General features: G+C 43.7%; 1 protein-coding gene across 6 annotated transcripts in view; it reads left to right on the forward strand.

The window, feature by feature from the left end:
• Positions 1 to 19,703, forward strand: part of KCND3 (potassium voltage-gated channel subfamily D member 3) — a 272,536-nt gene that overhangs the window by 233,570 nt on the left and 19,263 nt on the right. For all 6 annotated transcript variants that reach the window (XM_079979251.1, XM_079979248.1, XM_079979253.1 and 3 more), the window contains exon 4: positions 11,752 to 11,853. In XM_079979251.1, the coding sequence (XP_079835377.1) occupies positions 11,752 to 11,853 (102 nt within the window). The remainder of the gene's footprint in view (positions 1 to 11,751; positions 11,854 to 19,703) is intronic.

Genomic DNA, 19,703 nt, shown 5'->3' on the forward strand with positions numbered 1-19,703 from the left:
GTTTCTCCTATGGCTTGGCAGCTGTTGCTTCATCAAAGTCAGCCACAGCCATATTTTATCCTTGGATAAAATGGGGAGAAATAGAAGGAATTTGGGAGGAATTAATACAGTGGTACCTTGGTTTGCAACTGCTTTGGATTATAACTGTTTTGGATTACAACCACGTCAAACTGGAAGTGTGTGTCCCTTTTTTCGGATTACAACCCATCTTTTTTTTGGATTACAACCCATTGAGGGGGGGGGAGGCCCCACTGGCGAAAGCGCGCCTTGGGTTACAACCTGTTTTGGTTTACAATCGGACCTCTGGAATGGTTTATGGTTGTAAACCAAGGTACCACTTTACCGATTTTGGAGAAAGCTTGGCTGCCATCAGTGGAGGCTCTGAAACCAACACAGGGAAGCCTCAGTGCAGATGCTTGCCCACTCACCACCGCTGCTGCTCGCCCACTTCCCACTGCCTGCCACATGTCTGCCCACCTGCTGCCACCACCGCCACCTGCCCTCCACTGCCACCTACCCACTCGCCACCACCGTACAGTACCTCCACCAGCTCATGTGGAGAGCAGTGGGCAGGCAGTGAGCAGGTGGTGTCTGGCAGCGGTGAGCAAGCCATAGAATGTTAATCAGCCCAAGGCCTGGTTATAGAGAAATGTTTTTGCCTGTTGCTTAAAGATTTGTCATGAAGGTGCCAGGCGAGCCTCCCAGGGGAGAGCAGTCCACAATCAGGCTGCAAAAGCACCTTCTGATAAGTGGGGGCACAAAAGTTCTGTTCACATCACCCAGGTGACGATCTAGGAAGAAATCTTGGCAAATAAATGAAAGCAAAATGTGGGGATTTGTTTCATTTCTCGTCTTCTTGGCACACAGTTCTCTTTTAAAGCTGAAGATCTTTTCCTTTCCAAAGGGAAAGGGGTCACACAATAAGAAGCCTCTGATCATCAAACTGCAGTTTGATGAAAATTAGCAGAGACTTTTCGGGCTAAATGAGTTTAAGGCCCATCTCTCTGTTTTTTTCAAAGTTCTGTGTGTACCCTGACAAAAAAGAAGAAATTACATCTCAGAACATTTTTAGATGACCTGCAGTTGCCATGTTTTAGTGACCCATACAGTAAATTTAAAACTGCCCTTGGCTGCACATTAACGGGCAATAACTATTTAATTACACTCTGGCAGTTGCTACAGAAAGAGTTGATGTGAGTGTCCGGAGCAATTATGCAGATGATGCTTATTCACCAGTGGGGGGAGGGAATCTGGAGAGAATCAGCACAGAAAAGCCTTGTATTTAGTAAAGGTGTTGCAAACCTGAGCTCTACTGGGCTGTCCCAATTTCCCATTGAAGATAGTAGTTTTGATGGAACAGAAATATTTCTCTAATATATTGAGGGTCACATCCAATGTTAATCCATTGAAATGAATGGGCATGAATAACTTGGATTCCTTACTTTCCATGGTCTTTTCTGAGTATAATCAAGTTGGAGACAAGCCTTTCTATTACTTTTTCTTTAACCCTGTTCAGGGCTGTCTGCCTCCATTGCCCCCACCAACACCACCCCACTGTTGCTTCTTTCTCCTTCCCAGACCAGTCACATTGTTGCTGGTCAGGGATGATGTACTGAATGGGATGGCATCATGATAAATGTTGCCTGGGCTGTGTAATCATGCCACTGGCACCAACTCTATAGGGCCGAGGTGTCCTCTGCCCCTTCAATATTTGTTAGCAGGGGGCTGAGCCCCTCAGAGGTTGAGGGAGTGGAAAAGACCTTCCCCCAAGATGTGTGTGCAATGTGGCATAACATGGCCTACCACCGCCATTTACAAACCTGTCCAGACTACTTTGGCCTGCCGCCACCGCCACCTGCAAGGGCACCCAGGCTGCACCCACCTTCCACTGCCTTACCTTTGCTGGCTCTCTGCTGCTGCCACCACGACAAAGCCAAGGCATCCTCCGACACTGTGAGGCTTCCCACTGCGGCTGCAGACATACTTCCAGAAGCCTGGCCACACTGTCAGAAGAACGTCTGTGGCTGTAGTAAGCCTCAATGGAGGCCTCATGGCATGTTGGCCTCATTGTACCAGCGGAGAGCCGGTGAAGGTAAGGCAGCAGGCAGCTGGTAGTGAGCAGGTGGGCAGGGGCCTGGGTGCCCTTTCAGGTGGTGACAGTGGGCTGAAGCAGCCTGGGCATCCTTGCAGGAGGGGGTGGCAGAAGCAGTGACCACAGGCCACTTCACATGTGCCTCGTTGCATTCCTCGTTGTATTCTCTGCTCCTCCTCTTACTCTTTAGCACCTTCTACTGTACTATAATCTCCAGTCATGGTGCCCCACTGAAATATTCAAATCTGGTTTCAACACAGAACATTCACACAGAATCCCAGTAGGAACATAATGTTACGCCTTGAAGATTAGGTTTGTTCTTCGTTTTATTTTGAGTCATTTGAGCTGATTTCTAAGGCCACGGTGCGACCTGATATTCTTGGGAAAGAGATTTGTAGAAGCTGAAAAACATATTGGTTGATTGGCTGCATGTGCCTTCAAGAAAATCAATATCTCGTGGCGGTGATTCACAAATGCTAGTGTGATAAGAGCCTGTAAACCCTATTTTTGGATGTTGTTTTGGTGCAGCTGTTTCTCCTCTCCTGATCCCTTCGATGAGCACATCACTGTGTGTATAGATGCAAGTACGCTGTTAGTGTGGAAATGGCAGGGAAAGTTGCTAGGAGACTACAGCTTGTTGACATGAACATTACCAAATCTGGAAGGCAATGTACGGAGGAAGCTAAAATAACAGATTTCCCAGATACTCAAATCACCAGGTTTGGCACCTGATCTCTGCTGAAAGTTTGCAGCCAATAATTTAACTTATACATTGTACATAAACACTACCTATTATGATAAAACTTTGCCCAATGGCTATCTAGAATTCACCCTTAGCTTCATAATGAGCAACTGAAGAATCTTAGCTCAGTTGCAGACTGAATGTATGAGATATTCAGTGTGCAGTAGTAGCCCCACCCCCACATGCAAAGACGGAGCAAGTCTTCATAACTAACCTGTTGTACCAGAACAATTTGAACCCTTAGTAATGGATTTGCCACTGTCATTTGTATTTTTGAAATTCTGCTGCTACTGTTTTACTGTGTGTTTTTATAGCAATTTTGTTCTTATAATGATCTTCGATTGTTTTTATTGTAAGCTGCTTTGAGGCTCAAAAGATTAAAAAGTGGCATATACATGTACATTTTTTTTAAGGGGATAAAGAAAGAAAAGGGTTTCCTTTAAAAACCAAAAGAACAAGCATACCGATATGTGATGCTCTGTTGCTTCAATTTAAGCCAAGGGAAAGATATCATGAGGTGAATCTTCCCATGGAGCTTGCAGGCAGCTAGGAGGTTGCAGAGTACTGGAGAAACATTTGTTGAAAGGAAAAGACACCCACCACCCACAGCTACCTTGCAAATGATAAAGTACGCTCAAAACAGCACCCACCCAAATACTAAAGTACTGTAAAAATACAGATACCGTATCTAGGATTATGATTAGAGTGAAAATCCTGTCCTGAGTGGCATTAGATGTAAGAAGGAAGGGGCTGAAAATAATAATACCTCCTCTAAACATTGGTCATGAGTGGTAACATCAATTATTTGTAGCTCCTCATTTTCATAATATGGCCTTGGAAGTGAACCTAAGTTGATCGCCATTGCGGGAGTGATCTTTCTGTGCCCTTCACCATAGAAAGTGATTTATTTACTAGATTAGCATTACAGTATATAGCCCATTAGATAGCAACAGATGAGAACCAGAATGAAATCTACGATGCATAGTCTGGTGTGTTGCGTCATGTGTGCATGTGCATGCTTTAATGCCTTTGTGTGTGTGCAAATTTTCCATTTGTAGAATGGGCAGAAAAGTTCCAACCATCATGTTGGGAAAATGCACCCAAACATTTTTTAAATGGAGATTCAGGTGGGGGGGGGGGCTTGTTCATATGACCTTAACAATGTGATGATGACATCTCTTGAAGAGTTTCATCTCAGCTAAGCATCTCAGCTCCAAGGGTTTCTGAGGAAAGCTGATCATCCAGATCCATTTCAATCTGGTTTCAAGCCTGGTTATGGGACAGAGATGGTTTGGGTTGCCTTGGTGGATGATTTACGTCGGGAACTAGAGTAGGTGTGGGTGTCCTAGTTGGATCTGCTGGACCTCTTGGTGACTTTTGATACCATGGACCATGATGTCCTTCTGGGCCACCTTGCTATAGCTGTCAACGTTTCCTTTTTTTAAAGGGAAATTCCCTTATTCCAAATAGGATTCCTCACAAGAAAAGGGAAAAGTTGACAGCTATGCACCTTGCTGGGATGAAACTTGGAGGCACTGTTTTACTCACTCCTTTACTGTAGAGGCAAGTCCTTCAGGGTTCTGTTCTGCCCCCCATGCTATTTAATACTTACATGTCCCTTATTTCAGAACACTCAACATTAGCTTCCAGAGCAAGCATTCCTCACCTTTTTGGATACTTGAGCATATTTGCAAACCAGAAAAACTGTCATGGGCACCATGCGCACACCGCAACAGAGCACAGACTGTACCCTATTATATTGGCTACAATAGAATGCTTCTTTCAAGACTAATTTTGAAAAGGGGAGAGGACCCTGTGGGTTCCAAGGAAAGCCTCTGTGGCCCTATGGGCACCATGTTGCTGATCCTTGTCCGTAAATAACAAATTTCATGACTCTCTGCTATACCTTGAAGCTCCACATATAGCTGACTTCTGGCTTCTTCCGTGTAACCGAACTGAGACCAATCTGTATTTGAGACACATAATTGCCTGAGAAATTGTGTATGTACGTTAGAGTTCAAAAGGTTAAACAATTCTTATTAATAGAGTGCCAGACTCACTGATGCATAAACACTAATAATGTTTCTTGGCTCATTATGTTCAGAAGTGTCCATAGCAGCTATTTACCCCTTGCTACATTGTGTGTCTTTTTGGCATGGCATATTAAAGGGAAGAGAGTGCTATAGGACCCTGGCATGCACAGTTCAGTGTAGTCAATTTTTATTATTTTGCAGTTAACTGTATAATTATTACCTTTAATGACATTTAGGCAATTAAGGCTGCCATCTTATACCCACTTATCTGGAGAAAGTCTCACTGAAATCAGTGCCTGGGTATGTATAGATGGTATAGATTGTGCTGAAATGCCGCACACCTGTTGCACATGTATGCGGGTGGAAGCTCTGTTTGGCTGAGTAGGATTTATTTCTGAGTAAATGTGCATCGAGAACAGACTGCAAAACAAATCAAAGGGAAGTTATTGCTATGGCATGCAGTACAAGTATTGCAAGTGCGCACAGCAAGATGAGAAACAACTTAGGTACGGGGGTACAAAATTCTTCATAGATGAAGAAAAGCAATCTAGTATCCAGGCAAATCAGCAGAAGTTTAAAAGCTGTTTGATTAAAGAGGTCTATTCTGAACCTGATACTTGCATTAGTCACTATGATTCTGTTCAGCCCTGTAACTAAAAAATCAAATGTGGACACTCCCCCCCCCCCCCCCAGTATCTATGGCTTACTGTTACTACACAAATATGCAGGTTCTTGGAGAGGAGCTCACAGTTGCTTTGCTCCTCCTCAGTTCTTTTTACTCCTGCACCACACTGAGCTCAGTATATTGTGTGGACAGGGGGAGTCCCCAGATCCCAAGCAGCCCCCCCCCCCCCGTCATGTGGAATAACGACTCAAGACAACGTGCTATGGGATTAAATTGGCCACAACTTTATTAAATTTCAAATGTGGGTAGACCTTGGCTCAGACATTGGGCGTTCTCCCTCCCCAGTCCCCAGCCGGGGACCTAGGGAGCATCAGGGTTATCCAGTGGGGGGGGGGGATGGGCCGGCTCTGGAGAACATATGTTCAAGCAGAGATAGCCACCCCCGTTACGCCGCCGCCGCAGGGGAGAGCAATGACGACCTTTCGGCGTACGGTCAAAGCCTCCCTTCAGAAACCCCTTTAACGGGGAACCCTGGTATTGCCGCTGCAAAGAGGAAGGTGGACTAAAGGATTCCGCCCAAGGCCTGATACCGCCAAAGTTGTGACGTTTTGCTACGGGAAAGGCGAAACCTGCCAATATAGGGAAATTCCTTTCCGGCCCTTTAACAGCGACCTTGACGTAGCAGCGCCCGCATACCTGTGAACAAAAGTTAACCTGCAAACCTGTGAAGAAAAGTTAATCTGCAAAACAAGGCATTAATTGAGGGTGGGTAGGGTGGGAGAAGCTCTGGAGCCTAGTGAGGATTCCCAGGTAAGATCCTCCCTCTATTGTGTGGGCATGTAATCCTTCCCCACCCTGGCCTGGTCTCCTCTGCGCTTCCCCCAGGTGGGATTGGACAACTGACTGAGGTAGGCGGAGACCTCCAGGTATCCCACCTGAGGGAAGGCAAAGCCAAGCCTATGCTGATGAAGCCGCTCCAGATCCAGGGGCTGTGCGCGTCCACGCAAAGGGCGCCCCCCATTTTTATGCGGGGAGCAGTCATTGTGTATTGTCTAGGGTTGCCATATCTTGAAGAGCAAAAAAGAGGACAGCCCAAGCCAGAGAAAGAGGTGTGCAGGCAGGCAGGGACACCGCGCCTGTACGCCTCTTTTCCAAACTCGGGCTGGCAGTGGTGTACAGAGCAGCCTGAGCCCGAGCTGCTGCCAGCCCAAGTGGAGGCAGGAACCTAGCTCCTACCTGATCTTCACTGCGACAGTCTCGCTCTGCTGCGGCGCTTCCACTTCCAGGGCACAGCGCCCTCCAAAGCATCATCTGCCTATTCCACTCTGCCAACTGGTAGGGCCAGCCCTGGTGTCCAGTAGTCAAAAAGAGGCCATTTTAATCCCTACAATGGAAAGCCAGTTTCTGCCTCCCCCGACATATTTACAGTTTACCAATGTCTTTATTCAACACAGAAGTAAACAAGACAAGTTCTGCTAGGAATTGGACAAATAAAAAGTATGACACACTGACCTATTTAGTATTTAAATGGCTAAATTAAAATTCTGCTTTATTATAGTTTTTCAAAAATGTACCTGGGCTAATGTTGTTTTTTAATTTAATCTTTTTGTTGTTTAACCAGCCATTTGATAGCTGTTTGTTCATGAGCAGCTTTTCAGGGAGTGGCTGCAGCTGTAAGTGAATGGTGGGGCAGATTGTGGGTCTTTTCTATACACTCAGCATGCTTAAGACCCATGTAACCTGCATTGTTCATACACAGCACACATGGGACTGTATCAGAAGAGTGGCTGCCATTCAGCTCTGACTACATGTGAAAGATATCTGAGTGTGACAAGTACATTGAGCCTCTCAAAAGCATATTCTGGGTTGTCCTGTGGGTCTCTGACTATAGAGGGCATTGAGAAATCAAAAGCAATCAGCCCCTTATAATGGAAGCTCAGCTGCTGGGGGTGGGTGGCTGTACAGTGAGCTGAACTCCAGTAGGTAGTCTATGGAAATGAGTTAGAATGCAACCCACAGACTCATTATGTTAACTGCAAATTAACTTAACAGCTTTGTTTAAACCTCAGCTATTTCAAAGAAAGGAAAGATGAACTAGGGGCTGTGTGACAAGTTTCTGAGAGTTGAGTTTCATAGGCAGCATATAATATACCAGCCTTCATTATTCTGGTTCCCTCCAGGATCCTGGTGCATGTGAGTATATTACAACCTTTGCCAATCCCCTCCAGATGTTTTGGACTACAATTTCCCTCAGTCCCAACCAGCACTGACTGGGGCTGATGGGAGTTGTACTCCAAAACATCTGGAAGGTGTTGGCAAAGGCTGCAGTATGCTCACATGCAGAATATGGATTGGACAAAGTGTACTCTGCCTACTGCTTAAAGGTAAAGGGACCCCTGACCATTAGGTCCAGTCGTGACTGACTCTAGGGTTGCAGCGCTCATCTCGCTTTATTGGCCGAAGGAGCCGGCGTACAGCTTCGGGGTCATGTGGCCAGCATGACTAAGCTGCTTCTGCCGGACCATAGCAGCACGCAGAAACGCCATTTACCTTCCCACCGGAGCGGTACCGATTTATCTACTTGCACTTTGACGTGCTTTCGAACTGCTAGGTGGGCAGGAGCTGGGACCGAGCAACAGGAGCCCACCCCATTGCAGGGATTTGAACCGCCGACCTTCTGATTGGCAAGTCCTAGGCTCTGTGGTTTAACCCACAGCGCCACCCACGTCCCTGCTTACATGTAATCTAAAAGTATCAAAAGATCAGCAAACCTATCCATACCCCAATACAGGACAACATTTGTGCAGTCCTCAACAGATCCAGGGGTGCCCTCTGAGCAGGACTTGGGGGGCAGGGCTCTACTTAGCAAAGCAAACACCCAAATTCACCATGGCTCAGTTGATTAACTTTGAGGTAAGTGAAGTAATATCCATAAGCAGTTCCTCCTATGACAATTAAGTCCAGAATTTAAAACTACCTAGTTGTATGAGTGGGGGGAAACAGGCACAACATAAAAGAATCCCAAATAGTGGATCAAGCTAGTCAGCCAAGTCATACAAGAAGCCTGTGTACCCTAAGTGTAGAACCTTACATTTGTCCCTTTTTAATTTCATTTTGTTAATTTGGGCTCAGTTCTCCATTCTGTTAAGGTCATACTGAACCTTGATTAGATGTTCTGTGGCATTAGCTACCCCTCACAGTTTGGTGTCATGTGCACATTTGATGAGCATCCCTCAATTCCTTCATCCAAGTCACTTATAAAGATGTTGAACAACAGGCCCAGGACAGAACCCTGTGGCACCCCACTTGCCACTTTTTTTTCTGTCTGATGAGGAATCTTTAATGAGCACTCTTTGGGTGTGGTCAGTCAACCAACTACAAATCCACCTAACATGTTACCTTGTCCCATATATCATGGGGGACTTTGTCAAAAGCCTTAATGAAATCAAGATATCCTACATCCACAGCATTGCACTGATCCATCCAGCTTGTAACTCTCATATATATATATATACACACACACATACATACATACATACATACATACATACATATATGAGATTCATTTGGCATAGCTTATTTTTGAGAAACCCATGCTGGGTCTTAATAATCACAGCATCCCTTTTCTAAATGCTCACAGACCAACTGTTTAATTAACTGTTCCGTTGATATCAATCGTATCATTGTCACACATAAAATCCATGATTATGTTCTTTAAAATGTTGTAACTTACTGGCAGACCTTTTTTGTGTAAAAATTGACCAATAAGTTGTTGCTACTAAATAAAAAGCTGCTGACTTGTATGGGCAGTACTAAGCTAGATGGATCATTGGTCTTATAGCAGCTTCTTAAAATAATAACTTTTGTTTGCTGTTTCTCATTATGTCAATTACTCTGTGAATAACTTGCTCATTTCCCTGTTCCACAAAAATAAGCGTCTCTATATGCAATTATTGGGGAGAGGGCACCCACATCTGACACCAGTTAATTATATGTGTGTGTTCATATATGTGTGGGGGGGTGTTATGTACTGAGTTGAATAGGATCCAAAAGGCAGCAGTCTGATTGGTCCTAGAACAATAGGATTCACAATGCAGCAGTCTGATTGGTTCTAGAACAATAGGGTCCAGAAAGCAGCAGTCTGATCGGTCCTAGAACAATGCAGCAGTATGATTGGTCCACAGGAGCCACCCAATCCAGCTCCAGGTGGAAGTGAATCCGCACCCTGATTGGCCTACAAGAGAATCCCAGAATTAGCCAATCACATGCGCCCCATTGTGTAAATAATGTATATGAAGCAGATATTTTGGGGGGGACTTTCATTCCTCACTACTATGAGCTGAATAAAGAGCATGAAATCCACACTCGACTCCAAGTATATTTCAGTGGGGGACACAAACTGACCTCTCTTCATACAGAGAGAGCCTTCTTTCTGTAATCAGCAGAGATAGATGCTTTGTAACCTTGGTAACACTGACACAGTTTGTGTGCCCAAAAGGTGCTGCTGAATTCAAAGTGTTTCACAAAAGATTTCAAGCATCAGAGCCAGTTACTGAAAGCACAATGAAACACAGTTTAACTTTTCTCCCACTAAATTGCTGGATGGGTTTCAGGAGAAAACGAAGCTTAATACGTATGGGAAAATAAGAGTGATTGGTGTCTTAGAATAATCAAAATATGAAAAATAGATTCAGTTATGATGATGACAACAACAACAACAAGAAGAAGAAAAGAATCTAAACAGCAGCCATCGCATGTCTTTTATTATGACCAACTGAAAGGCACAAAATACTGAGATACCTTTCTAGTTTCACATAACTCTTCCTCATACAGGATGCTAAAGAAGGGAAGGGTAGAAAAATAAACAGGGCCACCCTAATATCTTTTGCTGTGTGAAGCAAAAACAAGATGGCTCTTAACTTTGGGAGTTTCTGATGGTCCTAGGAAAGGGATTGTGCCACTGCTACTCTTTAACTGTTTCCACCCTCGTCTTTGATAGTTAAGGCATTTTCATGTGACCCTCCTCTTCTGTTTCATTTAATCTATGCTGTGCTGCTTTCACTTGGAATCGTTTTACTTGTTTTTATAATTGTACATCAACTGTTTTACTTCTTTTATTGGTTTTGTTGTTGTTGTAACCTACCCTGAGACCTTACAGTGAAGAATGGGTCAAAACCCTAAAATACATAAAATCCACATGCTAATGTTTGTGCCGTTACAGCCCAACCCATAGTGCATTACCATGGGAGTAAGCGCCACTAATTGAAGTTAGTGTGCATAAGACTGTACCATAAATGTAGAAAATGCTTTCATTTTTTTTATTTCCTAATGACCTTTCGAGATAGTGCATCAATATTCCAAGTTAACGTTTAAATAAAGCTAGGAGATACTGAATTGACCCAGGTCATCCAATGAGTCTTAGGCTGCATCTGCACTATAAATTTATCATACCACTGTAGACAGCCATAGCTTCTCCCAGAGAATCCTGAGGACTGTGGTCTGCTAAGGATGCTGAAAGTTATTAAGAGATCCAACTTCCCCTCACAGAGCTACAATTCTCTCAGTGGTTTAACAGTCAATCCATCTTCTCAAGGAACTTTGGGAATTGTAGCTCTGTGAGGTGAATACTGGTCTCCTAACAACTCTTGGCACCATTACCAAACTATAGATCCCAAGATTCTTTGGGAACTTTCAATGTGACTGTTTAAAGTGGTATGATACCGCTTTAAATACACAGCACAACTGAGACTCAAGGCTGATCCAGGATTCTATAGTTTTCAGAATACAAACGCAGCTCCTCCCAACATCTGACCTCAGGAATTTTGGAAGAACACGCAGTCTTATGTTTCATTGGAAATCCTGGTTTCTTGCTTCAGTCATGTTCCTCTTCCATGAATAGAAAACAGTTTTTAAAAAATAAATAACAAAGCTTTTCCTTTTCAGAAAGTAAGGTAAAAAAAATCACGGGGATTCAAACAGTCGGCCTTATGATCAGCAAGCCCAAGAGGCTCAGTGGTTTAGACCACAGTGCCACCCACATCCCTTCTTTCAGAAAGTAAAACTAGTAAGACACATGTATTTTTTTAAATAAAAAGTAGGAAATAATAAAACTGTCAACAGGTACAGTATGATGAGAAGTATATCTCTTCTAAAGCAACAAAAACTGAAGACAAATCATGGTTATCACTCACACAAAAGAAATTAAGGTTGATATATAGATGAAAGTCTAACCTACTCCCCACCTTGCTTCCTTCCACAGAAAGCCCGGCTGGCCAGGATCCGTGTGGCCAAGACTGGCAGCTCCAACGCCTACCTTCACAGTAAGCGCAATGGCCTCCTTAATGAAGCCCTGGAGTTGACGGTATGTACAGGAAAAGCAAGCCCTTTCAGAGGAATGTTGAAAGCATATCCACCCCTTCTTCTTCTTCTTCTTCTTCTTCTTCTTCTTCCATTGTCGCTCCCTATGTCAGTATCGTAGGCAGGCTTGAGCTGTGCTATAATTATGCTATAATTTTACTGTATGCACTAAATGTAGATAGCTGGAATACAACCGCAAAAGGAAAGAGTTGCAATGGAAGCATACTGGGCTTTTTGTGGAAAGCACAGGATTGGTCTTTAATGGTGACAGAAAGACAAAGAGTACCAATAATCCAGATCTGTGATTGGTATTCTCAGTATATTTAGATTAGTGTAAATGTTGCTGGAGCAAATTTAGAGAACTTACATCAATGATAGAACCCTCATCAGGGTTTATAAAAACATTAGCTTCAGGCTTTACATTAAGAAGGACTTCTTAGCTCCAAGAGCAGTTTAGCAATGAAATGGGTTGTCTAGAGAGGGAGCTAAATCTCTGGGGCATGTGTGTGTGTTTTTTAAGGATGAACAAGCTATCTATACCAGGCATCCCCAACCTGTGGCCCTCTAGATGTTTTGGCCTACAACTCCCATGATCCCTAGCTAACAGGACCAGTGGTCAGGGATGGTGGGAATTGTAGTCCAAAACATCTGGAGGGCCGAAGGTTGGGGATGCCTGAGCTATACTATCTACAGAAATTGCTAAATGCTGCATAGCCATTAGGAGCAGCTTGTACTCTGATTCAGGAGTAGTTGAGGTGGTACAGAGATGGGGAACTGGTGGCCCTCCGTATGTTCTTGGACCACAACTCCCATCATTCCTGGCCATTGGCTATACAGCTGACACTGTTGGGAGTTGGAGTCCAACAAAATCTGGAGGGAACCAAAGGCAAGCTATACAGAAAATATCAGAAAACAGCAGTAACTGTAGATGTTTATGTTCCAGCCAATGAGGACTTGAAGGTTTCAGTCCTGCAGGATGGAACATCTCCTAGCATTACCCACACAAACTACCTGTCAACGTGGTTGTTTCACATCTAACAGCAAAGTATTTTGAAGCTAATCTTAGTAACTCAGTGAAAGGGAGGAAAGTGTGAAGTTCATCAGATTTCTCAGCAGATGTAACATCAGTATGAGCTCGTTGTTATGATCAAGGCCAGAGCAAGTATTAACACATTTTCAAGGATTTTGTTTTTTTAAAAAAGCAGTTCTCAGTCAAGGAAAATTGCCTAATGGAGGCAACCTAATGCACAGCTCGTGTGTCTTTGCTCACTCATCTGATCTGTCACACGTGGGCCTCATTATAACAGAAAATGCTTGACACAGCAATCGCTACACCTGTTAGTAAGCACCACAGCCTGCCCTGACACTATGAGTATGAGAACACTCATACTCATACTGAACTGGAGGTTCAGTTATTTTGAAATCGAGGGAGCTTAGGATCAAAGCAGCACCTACTATCGTTGCTATGGGGATACCAGTGAGAATGGCCTTCCTGTGGTGAGTGTTCTAAGCCATAACCTGAAGATGTGCACGTGGACCTCCACATCTCTGCCAACAGCCAAGGCTGGTGCTAATAGCTCCGCAGTTTACAAGGCATGGAGACCTTGGATGTTTGAAAAGCCCGATGAACTGTGATGCAACACACTCTCTAATCCTCCTGGCCCACTCCTCTTGCTGCGGGAGGTGAATTCTGCCTAAACACAGGGCACCATGGCCATTAAGAGGTTGTTCATTCCCTCTGCAGAAGCCAGTTGCTTGTTTTCCTTTCATTCTGGCACAAACTCTGGCACAAACCTCCTTGGGGCTTCCACATGCTTAGGAAACTGGTGCAGAGGGTGTGTTAAAAATTGCAAAGAATGTATGCTTTCAATGTGGGAAGGGCAGGGTACCCATTCTAGGTCATGAGAACCTGGAGCTGCTCGCACCAGCACCCAGGAGAAACACATGAACTCTCCCATGTGGTTCTAATTTATTTCTCCACTGTGCAACTGTAATTTATGTATGGTCAACTAAATGTCTGACATGTGGTGCCTTCAAGAGAAACAGCTCCATCCCAGGAAGCCAGCTTTTGGAGATCTGGCTAGAGGAGTAACTACTCTGTGCAGGCTCCCATGTTTCATCATGAATAAAGTTTGAGTTACCATTAATTCAGCTTGTAGTGAGTTCCTTCATAAACTACAGAAGACAATAGAGCAGCTAGAATAGGAATCACATGCTATGCAGGACCATTTTTGGAAGCATCCCTGTAGCACCTATAGTGTGTGTTACAGCTCTCATTTCCAATAATTCATGCTGAGAAGGTTGGGATACCATTCTTACGTTCAAGCTGAAGAGATGCTTCCTGCTTTTAAAGCCCATAAAAGGTACAACACATAGTCAACATTGTTAGAATAAAATGCAGGGCTCCTCTAACCCATGAAATAACAAATCCAGTGGCTAAAGGTGTTGAAAGCCTGAAATCTCTAAACCTTCTCTCCAGTCCACCAGCCCTTTCTGAAGCTTGGCACCTGTTTTGTTTTAAATCTGCCTTGACTTAGAACACACACACCCTCCTTTTTAGTATTCCAAACTTTTCTTTTGCTAGCTCAGCTTCACTTGAGGTAACTGGCCATTTTATAGTTACAGAAACCTAAACGATGCAGTGTACTGTGATGAAAACAATCACAAATCCTGCAGGGGCATCTTGAAGACTTCAAAAAGTAATTGTGACATGAGTTTTTGTCACTTGCATGCCTTTCAACAGAACCATGAAACAATCTGAAAGATGGTAGGCTGATAAGCTTTCCCAATCTCTGCATCTGCAGGTGAGGAAAAGTTCGCCTGCTAAATTTCCGTGTGTTTTTTTCCACACACACACACACACACACACACACACACACACACAGGGCTGTGCCCCTGCTCTATTGCTTGCCAACCCCAATATGGTAGCCATCACTATAAGCAAATACAAAGTTGTATTTCCCTTGTATAAATACATACAATGAGGGGGGGTGTTTGAGGAGGGGGAGGAGATAACATTTGCTCAGCCTTGCAATTGACCATATCTGGCCCTGATTCTGTTGATACCAATTTTTCATTCTCTAGCAGGCAATTGCCTTATTTCCTGCTAGATGCAGGTGGCAGTGACACCCACTGGAAGCAGTATTAAATGTTGCATTTACTGTTCCTAAAATATATCCTAGAAACAGAGATTGGTAGCAAAACACAGCAAACCCTTTGAACACAGCACAGTATTGTCGTGACTTGGCTCAGGCTCCGAGTGTCAGCTCAAATGAGTTAATAAGATTTGATGATTTAGCAACACAGCCACAGAGAAGATGCTGCAGGAATCTTAAATCATGTCCAGGATTGCATAGTGTTTTAAAACATCATGTTATCTTCAAAAAAGGCATGCAGAATTGACTGGATTCCCGCTCCCACCCTGTTTAAATTGCTGCTCAATTTTTTTGCTACTAAGTCACATCCGCTGAGAGACCTTTACCAAAGAGATCAGTGTCTGTAACACAGAGTTGGACGCAGCCTTCTAATTCTGTCAATAATAATACATAAATAAATAAATTGGAGAATATGATACTTAATGCATTCTGAAATTTGCAGATTATTTATATATTAACAATTGCAGAGCAGTAATTCATTATATCCTGCTCTTCTACTAACATATCCAACAGCATAGATCAGAAACAATAATCATAAAATACAGTACCAGGAATGCAATAAACAAATAACAAATCATGGTTATGGTTCTTATAGCACTTCAAGTGTAGAAAGTGCTCTGCAGAACTTATCTAGTCCTACTGAACAAAAAATATGGCTGTGTGTCATAACAGTTTACGCTCACCCAAAGCGGCACTCAGAATGAACAAGATTGTGATTGGCTCTCAGTGAATCTGACAGTAGAACTGTAGCATTCATCCAATTCAAGTACCAGCTTCTGCGTCAAGATCTTAAAAATATCATGGTGTTTCCACTTTGCTTACTGATATGTATTTTCCAGTAGTTCAGGTGACGGATATGTACCATAGTAGATGGTGTTGGAAATAAACAGGGAAACTAATCATTTGACACTCATAAAAAGGCTTTTTTGTTTTGTTTTTGAGAAGCTTAACTAAGAAAGCTTAAATAACAAAAATAAGAAACCACAGAGCAACTTCTGTGTTGCCCTCTTTTTTCATGTTCTCAAAAGTTGCTGCTTGCAGAGGGTAATGAAAATGCAACTAAGCTCGTAAGATGGTTTGCTGTACCCTTTTTATATCTGCACCTCTCCATCCATCCATCCTCCTTGTCAAGGGTTCTCAGCTTCATCCCTCCTACCTGCTTTCTAGCCCTCACCCCCATCCCCAATGGTTCACTGGACTACTAGCTTTATGTAGCAAATCAGAGGAAGGCTGCAGCTGGGTCAGGGTAGCTAATATCTCTTAAAACCTCCCCTCTTTTCTTCAGACCCCAAATGGCACTTCAGAGCTTCTGGTTCCAGGTTTACCTGGAGTCCTGAACAGCAGGGGTGGAAGGGGGGTACAGTGGGGGCGGACTGCCCTGGGTATCTTTGCTGAGAGGGGTCACATTTGACAGTTGTGGGCAGGTGGCACACCTAATGTCCGCCATCGGCGGCTTGCTCCGCCCCCGTGGGTGGCTCGCTCCACCCCCGGCTGCAGGGCACACACGCCGCTCCATGCACCAGAGCGGCTATCCCACACCTGGGAGGGCACCCTCCACGCCTCCTGCTCCCTCAGGAGCGCCCCCCATGCCCCACCCCCCTCGGAGGCACATCCACCCTGGGCAGCGTGGGCATATTCTCCGCCACTGCTGAACAGAAGGGCTGCACAGAAGGGCAATGACTGGGATATGCTGCCACATTTTGCTTAATCCTGTACTGCAGCTAAATGATGGTACCAAAGCCAATGGTTTGAGAGGCCAAGTCTATGTTTCCTGTCTTGTCTGGCTCTCAGAAATATTATGGAGCCAAATATGCATTGCAAGAAAGACTTCAGAAGACTGGCCGTGTTCCTGCATCTGCTAAGTTAAGGCTCTTGCATATGAAAGCTCGTGCCATAGTGAAGTGGTACCATGGGACTCTCTGCTGCATTTGCAGCCTAAAGCCACTCATACCATGAAATGTAGCACACTTTGTCCTTTTCTCGCTACCCCCCCCCCCCCCGGTAGCTTGCAAATCTCTCCCCCCATTCTGAAATACAGTGTGTTGAACTGGAAGCAGCACACTGGATACGGTTTACTATTTGATGCCATGGCAACATGTCTTGGACTGTTCCTTTGGACTGAAATGGGCAAACGGAGAATGAGGATTTTTTGGCAGAGCTAGACTGTCTTGGTGTCCTGGCTCAGCCTCTAAATATTCTTCAGGGCTTCTTCTTTTCAGCAAAGAATGATTTTTCTGCTAATGAAGAGTCTGGCTTTAGATGCCTACAGCAACCTGAGACACATCCTCTGCTCAAATGCACTCTTGAAATTCACAGCCACGCTTCTCTGAGCACTTGTGTAATACTAGTGTTTAGGCTGTCTGCTCCCATTAATCACTGAAGGAACCGATTTGAGTTGGTTGACATTAGCTGTGTTGTTTTTTGAAGTTCAGAAATGTTGAGGCTGAAAGCATTACATGATTAATCATTACAGTAAATCAATTATTTCCTTAATTGCAAGTTACAGAGTAGATTGTTTGCTGGATCTTAATTAGAACCCTTCCCTCTCAAGATGAGCTCCATTCTGAAGACATTGCTATGAACAATCTGCTTACATTTCTGAATCAGTCAAGAGGAGCCTGAATTAAACATCTCCCATAATGAGACACGGTGGATATTATTCTTATTTTGAAAACTAATAGCCTCCCAGTTTTAAAACAACAAGACAAAAGTTAAACCCTGGTGCCATTTTATGGCATTCAGTTTCTATGCGCTGTTTCTAAAGAAACACAAATCTCCTCATAATATGAGGAAAGGGATTAATTGCAGCATTGCCAAAGTGTAATGAATCCATCCAGGAGGACTCAAGTATTTTATCAGAGTCCATAAAGATGCATCTCAAGTTCTTTCAATTTCCTTCAACATTTACTCTCTAGCTGACCATGGCAGGAGCTGATAACTAAATAGTAAAGATTCCTCTCCTAACTCTGGTTTTTGTTTTCTAAGTCTTGCTCAACAAATGTAGCATTCCTGCTAAGGAATCCTTCTGGGTTGATTAAGGGTAGGACTTGCTTTTCCTATTTGCTCTTCTCTTAATCTGTTATGTAAGTTAATTTTAGTCCTATGGGCATTCCATAAGCTTCTTAGGCATGTGTGATGGAGATTCCAAAACACTGGGCCCAACTGATTTTGGGTTGTGGAGTGTCTTCTTACTGTTCAAATTATACAACACTGAGGGCATGTACCTTTATTTAGAAAGAAATTTCAGCTGGCAGCATCCAATTTATTGAGTTATTTATTTGGTGTTCTTATATATCACCTTTTTTGTCAAGGACTACCTCAGTGTCTTTTGCATCAAAACAAATGGATCAATAAGGGGGTTGGGGGGGGATACAGTTCAAAACCATCAGTGAAGCAATAGCAATCAGTAAAAAATACAAGACTAGAAACTGAAAAATTATAATAAACTAAGCATGGCCTGCAAAGCATTGGGAAAATGAGTGAGTTTTCCCCATGCACCAGAAGCCCACCAATGTCATGGCCATCCACACCTCCAAGAGGAGGGAGTTGCTCAGCTGGGGCACCACCACAAAGAAAGCCCTGCTCCTGGTTCCCACACAACAGGCTACCCTAGCTGATGGGACCAGAAGCAGCCCCCGCTCTGCCCACCCAATCTCAGGGCTCAGGCTGATTGATATACAGTGGTACCTTGGGTTACAGACGCTTCAGGTTACAGACTCCACTAACTCAGAAATAGTACCTAGGGTTAAGAACTTTGCTTCACGATGAGAACAGAAATCGTGTGGCAGCGGTGCGGTGGCAGCAGGAGGCCCCATTAGCTAAGGTGGTACCTCAGGTTAAGAACAGTTTCAGGTTAAGAACGGACCTCCAGAACAAATTAAGTTCTTAACCCGAGGTACCACTGTAGTGAGAAGCACTGTGACAAATACCTAACTCCCATACTGGTGTGTGTGTGTGTATATGAGTGTGCATGCATGCAAGTGTAAGGGATGGGGTGGATTATTTGTACAGTGGTGGTATGAATAGCAGGTAGCAAACCACTGTTTAGTTTGACGTCATGTATGCTGTCCAGCAACTGAATTTCATTTCATTTTACTGCTTTGTTACAATGGTGCAGAGCTGGAAGAAAGCCAAATATCAACAGAGACCAAAACTCAAACACTGTTTCTCAACAACGTTAGCCAAGCATCAAGTGTACAAGTGTCCAATACATGAACATGCAACAATCTACATGCCTGAAGGATTATTACACATTGTAATCTATGTCTAGTAGTCATGCAATATCCAACATGGAAGCAACGTCTGTGCTGGAAATTTGTAATGTGTGAAGTGGTCCTTAGATATCTGATAAGGCAGCATTGAGAGCCCAGCCAAGGGAAGGGACCAGCCTCACCAGTTTATAGCCCTTGCTGCAGTCCCTGAGGCCATTAACACCATTCTCTGTTCCCAGTCTTTTGATGTTGAAGCACAAAATCAGTGTTTGCTCCTTGTGGCTCTACCATCAATTCCATTGGATGACCTTGTAAAAGTACATTCTGGAAATAATGACTCACTCCCTATGGTTGTTTGAAGATTTATGTAGTCCAAGGTGAGATTGCTAAGCACATTTTTTAAATGCTATATAAAATGCAATATAGAAAAGATTTTGTAATTGCATGCAATACAATAAAAGCGATCTATAGTGGCATCATGATAATGG

This window comes from Podarcis cretensis, assembly GCF_951804945.1.
Source record: "Podarcis cretensis genome assembly, chromosome: 6".
In the NCBI taxonomy this organism is placed as follows: Eukaryota; Metazoa; Chordata; class Lepidosauria; order Squamata; family Lacertidae; genus Podarcis; species Podarcis cretensis.